The sequence below is a fragment of the Alligator sinensis genome, unplaced genomic scaffold, assembly GCF_000455745.1.
Source record: "Alligator sinensis unplaced genomic scaffold, ASM45574v1 scaffold886_1, whole genome shotgun sequence".
Classification (NCBI taxonomy): Eukaryota; Metazoa; Chordata; order Crocodylia; family Alligatoridae; genus Alligator; species Alligator sinensis.
Genome location: NW_005842040.1, coordinates 1,181,913 through 1,192,054, shown reverse-complemented (window position 1 = coordinate 1,192,054; position 10,142 = coordinate 1,181,913). Strand labels below are relative to the sequence as shown.

Here is a 10,142-nt window from a genome sequence, read left to right as displayed (position 1 = left end):
AGGAACTGGGCACCTTGGCAAATCCCAGTCAAAATCTGCATTGCAACAAAGCAGTTAAAGAGCTGTTTGGCCATGCACAGCCCCCTGCTGAGGTGCCTCAAGGAGGGCTGCAAAGGAAGGGAGCTCTTAGTCAGTGTTGTCACCAGTCTGCAGGAGTCATTTTGCAAGGAACAGCTCACCCAGCCTTAATGCCAACACCATTCATCTTCCAAGGGCAGTGCAGACAGGAGGGGAGACAGCATGGGCAGCAGGAAGCCAGGGAGTAGGTGGTTACAGTGACTGAGATGGAAAGCGAATGGGTGTTTGAGCTACAGGGACAGAGAAGGCAAGATCATGCCAGCAGGGAGGAAGCAGAGACAGGAGGGTTTGGGCAGGCAAGTGAAAGCAGAGGGGCTGGGGAGGGAAAGATCCCCTGATCACAGGCTTCAGTGACAGAGAACAGTGAAGTCAGAAAGCAGTGATGAAGGAAAGAGAAGCAGAGGAGGCCACGAGCATAGCACAAGTTGAAACAAGGGGCAGGACCAATGGGGGTCACAGCCACATGACATACATGTCTCCTCAAGCTTGGCAATGTGGATCAGGGCCCGGTTTTTCATGCTGTCCAGGATCTTCTCCAGCCGCTCCAGGCACATCTTAAGCTGGTTCTCAGCAGCTACTTGGTCCAACATCTCTTTGAACTTCTCCGTGTAGAAGGCCGCACAGCGCAGCAGCCAGTTGAGAGCACTCATGAGGGCCCGGCATAAGCCAATGCACTCCTCTGCTTTGCCGTGACAGCTAAGAAAAAAACACAAGAAACAAAATAGGCTTTGTATGTCTCATTATCAGGCCTCCCTCTTTATCCACCTGGCCAGGCCTTAGAGGGTCCTCATCACTCCTTATCAGTGCATTTATCCTTAAAGTTCCCATATGAGGCAGGGAGGGCTGAACCACAGGTCACAAGGGAACTCGTGACAGGCTGGAAAATTGAACCAGGACCCCTAATCCCAGCCCTAACGACCATCCTCTCTTCCAGGCTCCTCCTATTCACTTCAACTGAAACATGGCTGAAATTGATCAGATTTTTTTTTTTTATCATTTCTTTCACCCTTCAGCTTGTTTGCTGCTCCATCATGCTTAGAACATCCAGCACATCTGAAAAAATCTCACCCCGCAGGCTCCTCCCAGCCCTTCTGGTTTCTTAATTAAAAGAGAAACTTTCCAAGCCCCCAATCAAATTATCTTGCTAAAAGTGATCAGCATTGATCACCACCCTGTCAAGAGGTGAACGTGCTCTCCCACTGCAGCACAAATCTTTTGGTCCCAGAAGTTTAGATCAAATTAAAGAGAAAATCAAATTCACCAGGGATTGGATTAAGTGGCAGGCTTTGTATTTGGCCGGTGGTAGCTGCTTGTCAACATCTGTGACAAATTAATATTCACTGCTCCAATTCTATTTGATTAAACAGAAGGGCTTCCATACTCTCCTTCCTACCTCCCAGCTCACTCCCCTGTAGGCTTTATACTCAGCAATTGTGCCTGCTACTTTAAAAGGGGTTCTTCTGTGTTTTAAGGTGAGATGCAGGACATTGGGGTATTTTACAAACTGTTTAGCGCCCAACACACCATTAGCCCTTCCCCCCTTATTGCACCCAGCGTCCTAGTAAACACCTCCTGAATAGCAATAAAACATCAAGACTCCAGTCTATGTGGCTCTGGTCTAAGACAAGAATAGCATGGAGTGCTGTAGGCCAGGGCTGCAAAATACAGAGCAGGGTGTGCCCACTCCTGGACCAGCAAAGCAAAGGATACTGCAGGTAAAGGACTGAGGCCCTCAGGCTTCCAGGCTTATGCCCAACTCTTGCTATTGAATTCAAGAAGAAATCTTTCCTTGATGACAGGTTATCCCATTACTATAAATTGCTTGGTTTCCCACACACTCTTATAAAGCGGGCATTGGTCCCAGTCACGGCTGGGATACTAAGCTCCACAGACCACTAATTTGATTCAATCTGGCACCATCTATGCACCCTGTATGTTCAGCCCTTTTTGGGGGAGTCCATTAAGGGGCACAGGCACAGCTGAGGGAGATAACCTCCTGATTCTCCTGTACTCAATACTTCCAAATCAGCAGTACCATTGATCTTTCCCAATGAAGCCAACCCTACCAGCTCCTAGCCATCAAGAACCAAGTGAGGTACAATAGAACAGTAGCACTGTACCTGAGCCGATCACAGAACATGTCCATAATCTCCAGTAGTGACTGCACACAGAGATCTCGGGAGAAGTCATCAAACTATGACACAGGGACAAAGAGTGATTTTAAAATCAAGTGCAGTGAACACAAATATCAGGTGTTTTTTAAAAACAGACCCATAAGAAACCTGTGTAAACTGCTGTGGGCTAGGGAGGCCACTGCTTACATGACTTGTACAGGCAGCTAGTTCAACAACACAGGTATGGAACAGGTCAGCATTTCTCAATGGGTGGGTCAGGACCTCCAGCAGGGTCACAAAAGACCAGGGTCACAAGAGGGTTGCAACATACTGGAAACTTTATGACAATCAAAGCCAAAACAATCCTCTTTGTGTATCCCTCCCTTTAAAGGCCAAGTGTTCCCAGTCAGCTTCTCAAAACCCAAGACTACTGACTATTGGATATATATTTTACTCTTATATTCAGGATAAATGGATGAGGGATGCAAGACTGACTGACTGAGCAAGAGGCTGCCAACCTACAGTGTGGACACACTGACCAAGTCTATCCCCACAGCTACCTCCAGTCTTTCATAATTGCCACATCTCTGGTCCCCACACCTCAGAAAGGATATAAAAGAACTAGAAAAGGTACAGAGAAGGGCAAAAAGGATAATTAGTGATAGTATGGGGCTTCCACATGAGGACAAATTAAAGAGGTTAAGCCTATTCAGTTTAGAAAAGGGATGCTTGAAGTAGGACATGATACGGGTTTACAAAATACCAAGTGGTAAAAAGAAAATAAATAGGGGATTTATTATTTACTCTCTTAGAATACAAGAACTAGGGGTCACAAAAAGAAACTAGTAGGTAGTAAGTTTGAAACAAACAAAAGGAAGTACTTTTTCACACAGCATGTCATTTAAGTGTGGAACTCATTGCCACCAGGGGTTGTGGAAGCTGACCATTTAGCCAGATTAAAAAACGGATTGGACACATTCCTGGAGGAAGAGGGGCATCAGTAGCTATTGAGCATGGGAGTTAGGGGTATAGCCTTAAAATCAGAACTTCCTAGACCTTCTATGCTGGAGGATGCAAGACAGAGGAACAATGGAAAAAACTCTGGTCATACCCAGTTCACTCTCCCTTTCAGCATCTGCTCTCTGCCACAAAGTGACAAAGTATACTGGGCAAGATGGACCTACAGTCTGACCCATTACGTGGCAGTTCTTATGTTCTCGTGACACTACTCACACACATCACCCCAGCACTGCAACATTCTTCCCAGCATAAACAAATAAAAACAACCCTAGCCAGATTGACAGCCAGGCTTTTTGCTCAGCAGCTCCAGTGGTTCAGTGGGAGGTGCTGGGTGTCTACTGTTCATAAAAATCTGTTCCTTCAAGTGGGACACTTCATTTCAATTACACCAACTAAGATACAAGCCTTGGTTTCTATCTATGACACTGTGTTTATGTGGAGGGTTGCCCGCATCCCTAGGAGCTCTGTAGACCATGAGAGACATGAGTTAGCATGTGGCCTTAAGTCCTAACACATGAGTAACAGGCCTGCTAGGCTTTTAAATCTGTCTCAGCAGAATACAGAGAGAAAATTTCCTTAAGAGTATGCAAGGTCTCTTTCCATTGGTGGCAAAAAGCTCGTTCTCCATAAACGGGAAGGGAAATGCAAGCCCACGTGATCACTGCTGACTCGGCAAACAATGTCATTTTCCACTTGGCCTATATCTGGCAGGAGTCACAGGGACAGAAATGGTTACACAGATTGTGAGTAAAATGAAAGACAGCATCTGTCAAGACGTACCTTGCTGATGGCTGTCAGGACAGTAGAGTAAGACACCATCTAAAAATGACACAAAACCAGAATAAAAACATTAGCAAAAAACATTTTTCACTGCAATTCATGTTGCCGAGGAACAGCAAGGTCATTTAATGGCCAAGTTAGTTGTCATTTAAAATGTGTCTCAGGCACTGACCTGGCACAAATTTAAACAGACATTTTTAGGTGATTGCTGATTTGTTTTACACCAACTTTACATCAAACATCATTGAGTAACAAGCTAAAGAAATGAAGGATTGATAGCGGCTGAGGATTTCTCTAGAGGGCAAGGGCTCTCTAACCTCTCCTGTATATGCACCTCAGCTTCAATTACACATTTTTTTAAGGAACTTTTTGGCTTTGGGCATAAACTATACAAAGGAACCCTCTGCTGTCATCCCCTCACAGAGGAGAGAGGTGTGACAGGACAATCAGAGGAGCTGCAGACAGAAAATCCTGAGTTCTGATCCTGCAGTTCTGGAAATGTCACTTAACCTTTGAGTCTTGGTTTCCTTAGGGTAAGACCCTTAATTTGGGGTTAGGAGAATTAATTCAGTAGTGCCTAAAATCCGCTCTGGAGACAAACTCTGAAGCTAGGCAGTATTGTTACCTGGGAACTGATGGCATATTTCAGGTAAGACAAGATCAGTGGGTTGGGTGATGGGCCGATCATGGCCTGTTCGAGAAGAGCTTCTGCAATGAAATAACGAGGACTGTGAGCTTCCAGTTCAGCAAACACACACTTGCTTGCTTTCAATATCCTCCCACAGGCCGAAAAAGGCAAGGAAAATCTTGTTGATGGTGAAAGTTTAGCATGAAACCTCCTTGAAATTAACCAAATCCCAAATTTTTCCATTCCCAGTAGCATATGGTAGTAAATAATTTAGGAGGTGTAAAGCATCCTGCTGCTAACTCAGCTCTCACAGAGACTCATTGGCTAAAATGGACCCTAGTATGTTAAAGTTGCTTTTGTCTTCCCAGTCCCTAGCCCAAGACAGAAAGCCAGTGATTCCAGAGACAATCAGGCTGCTTTACCTGAGTGACTTCAACTACAGGTACTTTGGGGTTGAACTCTGCAGGACAGGCAAGCATCCCTGACACTGAAAAAGTCCATGCACTTTTGGCACACACTCTCCCTTGGCTGTCCGCCAGAGCCTTGCTTTGGCAAGCTTGAGGGCGCAGCGTGCAGTATACGTCCTATCTGCTCAGTCAAGCCGTTAATTGACCGTTAGAACCACAGCAACGGAGCACGGGAACAGCCTCATGAAGGCAGCCCCCTATGCCACAGCATGTCCTTTAATTAGTTCAAGGCACCCGAACACCAGAGGCGGACACTGCCATTAGGGACTCAGTAAATAAGCACAGCCACCACTTCCTCAGAAGGAAGCCACTTCAAGGGACGGCACCAGCTCCAATCTCCAGACAGCAATAAGTGACAAGGCAGTGAATTACAATGGCTCCCGACTCAAAGCATTGTGGTTTTTGCTCAGCTATGCCTGGTACCAGCAGCTGGAGGAATTTTTCAGCTCACCCCAAAAAAGAAGTGCCAGCAATAACTTTTCTCCTTCCTGTCCCAATCTCACTGAGGAGATGCTCCTTCCAGTCCAGCCTAGCACTGGTACCCAGTGGCACACATTGCTACAGCTCTGCTAGGCAGTGGAACCAGGCTGACACCTGGCTGCCAATCTTTATTTTTCCCCTTTATTGTTTGGTTTTAAAAGCCATATCTGAATTTAAAGGGACCGTGTCTAAGCCTAATATAAGTGATAGCTTGTAAAGGAAATCTGCATTAAAACAAGGGTGATTATTGTGGCTATTCCAAATGACAAGCAAGCCCTCTCTATGCTCCCCCAATCCCAGAATTACTTCCATTAGGGCAGCCTGTTCAGACTTTCCTATCAAGACCAACCCCCCACTCTACTAGCACAGAGAAGGAAACAGTCCTTACCCTGTTCAGACTAAATAGACAAGACAAGCAATTGCAGAGGCAGGGAGGAAAGAGGCACAGAGAAGGGAAGGGGCTTGCCAAAAAATCACACAGCAGGTCAGTGGCAGAGCTGGGATTAGACCCAATGTCTTTTGAGTGCCTTCGCCACTGCTTTTTTTCCTTTCACTTTAAAAATCACACTCCCCTATCTCCTTGCTACTCATGCCATTCAGTTTGGTCCTCTCAATTCATGATAGGCAACTGCTGTTTCTTCAACACCATCCAACTTCTATAGACCGGTAGTTCTTAACCTTTTAAGGTTCAAGGCTACAAGACATCCCTCAGAAAATGCCAGCTCTTCGTTTTCACTCATTTCTTGACTATGGTAAAAATAATAGAGCATTTTTTGTGTTGCAAAGAACTCAGAAATCCCACAACAGGTCAGAATAGTGTTAACCCTGTCGATTCCTATTTCAAATCTCTGGTTTTATCTTGTGGATCATGTTTGTACACTAACATTGCTAAAATAGTGTGGCAACCTGCGGCACCCTTAAAATGATCTCAAGTACTCCAGGGTGCTGTGGCATGTTGGTTGAGAATCATGACTATACGGAAACCAGGACTACACAGATCAGTTATGATGACAAGGGACCAGAAGCTGCAAATCCAAGTACCTAAAGTTTAAGCTGTTACATCCAAACTTTGCCAACTACACACAAATGGCCTGATCTCCAAAGGCTTCAATACTCACAGCTCCCTCTGAAAGCAAAGGGAGCAGGCAGCTTCTCTGTCAATGCCTCAGTTTGGATACGAAAGCCTAAATTTAGGCAACTGGGTTTGAAAATACTGACCATCGTGCCCAATCTGTGTTGAATGCTTTACAGAGAAATGGGGGCCTGCATAATATTAATAAAAGCTTATCTAAGAGGCTAAAATGCAGACAAAGGAGTGGAGGCAGGAAACAAGCCCGCAAAGAGGAGTAGAAGCCTGGAATGAGGAATGTACAATGTGTGGGAGTGGCAAGGAGATAAAGCATGTATCACAGTACAACTTGGCATATAAACGAATTGTAGCACAATTATATCTAAAGGGATCCCATCACAGCAGCTGTTACTCTGGGTTACGGACGTGTAACCTGTGTATTCTTTTGTATAGCAAGATCCAGTTCACACACAACTTGAAAGGTCTGTTACCCACAGCTGAGCAGAAGCATTCAATAGTGACCCTGGACTTGGTGGAAGCACTAAATGACATATTTCTGCACCTTTGTTTATAAACATCCCATTTCAAGTCACTAGGATTGTGAAGAAAACTTTCGAAAAAGTAGTTGATGCTGTTTATTTGCTAAAGCCTGCAGTCTGTGCCAGTGCCCCTCAGAAAAACAGGACTCTGGTCAGTTTTGATTGCAAAAATTTGTCCCCCAAGAAAGATTTTAGCAAACCAAGAAAAGGAATTATACCTAAGAGAGACGGGGAGATATTGTAGCAAAGGAACACATTCTCCACGTCAGGGAAGGGATGGAATAGCAGATGTATTACTTCCCAACTGGGTCTTGCATTTGCTGTGGAAAACCAAGGAAAAAAGAGTGGAAATGGCTTTCCATCCCAGCAAGCAAGCCAGGTGAGGCTTCAAATTTAACAGCACACACCCTCTAAATAGAAGCTGATATTACAGAAGTGTCACACTTCAGAAACACCCAAGCATGGCACCACAGTAAAAATCCTAGGACCCTCCCACTTCCCAGCAGGGGCAAACTGGACTTTTCATTGATGCATTGCCCTCAGGACCTGGCTGTTACTTTCAAAATCCTGATTTTATTCTGGCCTCTGATGAGAAGGAATAATCCTCCCACTGTTAAGTGTCCAATCAATTCCAGGGGTCCTATATTAATGCATCAATAAAGAATTTTTGAAAGTGAGTGAAAACAGGTATCAAGTGAAAAAGAACCCCCACCCCCTCCACTGGAGAAAGAAAAGACCAAGGCGATTAAATTGGTATGGAGGGAAGATAGGATTTCAGGATACAGGAGATCATGATACAGGAGATCCAACCATCAGAACAACAAGATGCTCTATTTCAGTCTTAATGTCGGTTTAAATAGGGATTTTTCCCCTTTAAAAACCTCCCCTTCAAATCAGTCCAGGACCAAGTGCTTTATATTTATTTATATAAATCTTCCCAATGCATGCTTATAGGAGAAAACCTAGCAACAAGTTACTATAATTGGCATAAGAGCCTGGCAAATCTTTAGCTATGTATACTCAAGTAGGCAACAACATTTGGCAGGATTTGTGGCAGCCCCCTTTCTTGAATAGGGATGCAGAAAATAAATGCTAATAACATTTGTGGGTTAGAAGATGCTCCCATTAAAAAACCCCCCAAAAATGTCATTTTTACATAGCACTTTTCATCCTTGGGTGTGTTATCCCATTGTATAGCTAGGCATCAGATGGGGAAGCAACGGGCCAAAGTCACGTAGGTAACCAAGAGCTGGTTACTTAGAACTACAGTGCTCCATCCACTAACCTACCCTGACTCCCTTGACATCTGTAATAGCTCAGGTGTTATTGCAGTGAGTAATCATGAGACAGCTCTCCCATCCTACAAAGATTTAAACGCTTAATTTTTAGCATATCACTGAATTCAGCAGGGCTTAGCACATGTATAAGTCTTTTCAGGACTAGAGCTTTAAGATATGCCTACGTTTCAACTGAATGCCAGCTGTATACCCAGGCTAAAATGAAAGCTATTTAGTTTGGGCAACAGTAGCAAAGATTTGGCAGCCTGCGTTTGTAGCAACAGAAACATACCCCTGGCATCTCTGGCGGGGTTATATCTGAGCAGCTTTCTTGCCTGTGTATCCACATCCTCACAGCTACCCAAGGGAGCATAGGTATGCCTACACCTGCTGCAACCCCACCTTTGCTGGGAAAAGCAAGCACATCCCTCCATTTCCAAAGGATGCTGCCGGACAGTTTTGCAGTTCTGATAAAGCTGTGGGAGAGATAACTAGGAATATGTTACAACTGCATAATTTGCTTTCCTTCACCATGCATCCACCTCGCTTGGAAGCGCGCTAGTACCACAGACAGACATTTGTACCTACACACAAGCTAAATCCTGACCTGCCAGGTTAAGTATGTCCCACGTGGCTCCTTTAGGGAAGAATTTCTTCATATTGATAGCCCACTGGTAATCGCTCCACCGTTCCTTCCAGGCCTGAAGAATGGCCTGCTTCAGATTGACAACCTTCATCCTTCAGGTCTGAAAGCAAGAGGGGGAAAGGTTTGGCAGCATCATCAGAGCAGGCGTTTTTCACCATCCCACTTGGGGCCCCCCAGGGAAAGGCATCACCCCTGCACCTCTCCCAGGGCGCATGCATGAGCTCCTACATTATTATTCATGCCACCAGCACCACTTACAAGGGGGCAGCGCTGGCTGGTCCAAGTGGTGAGCTGAGAGGCTTGGGTCCCACTCCCAAGCTGAGGGAAGAAGGATAGGCTCCAGGGGTGAGAATTGGGAGTGGGAGCAACTCGGAGCTGTGAAGCCAGGGTCCCTAGGAACTACTTCCAGCCACCGGGAACAGGCAGGGCCTGGCGCTCAAGGCAGTGACCTGCCCAAACTCCTGGGTCTCTCCACCTCCCGGGGAGGAAGCAGGCTCCTGCCAGACGATGTCTATTCCCAGCCCGGGGCGGGGGGAGGAAAGGGGGCCACCCTCCTCCCCAACCCCTCCCCCCGCAGCCGGATGCCAGGGGGACCCCTCCACCCCTCACCTGCGAGCCCCCCAGCAGCGCAGCACAGAGAAAGCACCTCCTGCAGGCCCTGGACTACGCCATCTTAGCACCTACCAACAAGACCTCCCCTGATTGGCCGGAAGAACGCTCGAGCGCCGCTGAGCCTCCTGGGAGTTGTGGTTCTTGGGGGGTCGGAGCCTGGCAGACCCCAATGCAGGCAGCCGGGCTGTCTCTGCCAGCGGGGGAAGTGAGGGGTGCGGACGTTGGCTGGGGAAAACTCGGCAGGGATTTAATTTTTTCGCCAAAATCCCCGCAGAGTTAGAAATCCGTGGCATGAGTGACTGGTGCCTCCTGAATCTGAGGGGGCACCCGCAGAAGCCACCAACCCTGTCAGGGAGCACCAGCCCTACCGACAGTATCAGTGTTGCCCGTCAGGGGGGCACCGGCCCCATCAGCGGGGGGGCACGTGCACCC

The 10,142-nt window shown here is 46.5% G+C and overlaps 1 protein-coding gene across 10 annotated transcripts in view; it reads right to left on the bottom strand.

Moving 5' to 3' along the window:
• MED24 (mediator complex subunit 24) overlaps positions 1-9,789 on the bottom strand; it is a 41,892-nt gene extending 32,103 nt beyond the window's left edge. For 6 of the 10 annotated variants that reach the window (XM_025202894.1, XM_025202895.1, XM_025202900.1 and 3 more), the window contains exons 1-7: positions 9,708-9,789; positions 9,060-9,198; positions 7,394-7,495; positions 4,618-4,700; positions 3,993-4,031; positions 2,199-2,272; positions 551-774 (exon numbers count right to left, since the gene is read on the bottom strand). In XM_025202894.1, coding sequence (XP_025058679.1) covers positions 551-774; positions 2,199-2,272; positions 3,993-4,031; positions 4,618-4,700; positions 7,394-7,495; positions 9,060-9,189 — 652 coding nt within the window. In that variant the 5' untranslated portion in view covers positions 9,190-9,198; positions 9,708-9,789. Of the gene's footprint in view, positions 1-550; positions 775-2,198; positions 2,273-3,992; positions 4,032-4,617; positions 4,701-7,393; positions 7,496-9,059; positions 9,199-9,356; positions 9,664-9,707 lie in introns of those variants that run through there. The other 4 variants (XM_025202902.1, XM_014519440.2, XM_014519441.2 and 1 more) reach the window with 2 other exon arrangements.
• Between the last annotated feature and the right edge of the window lie 353 nt (positions 9,790-10,142).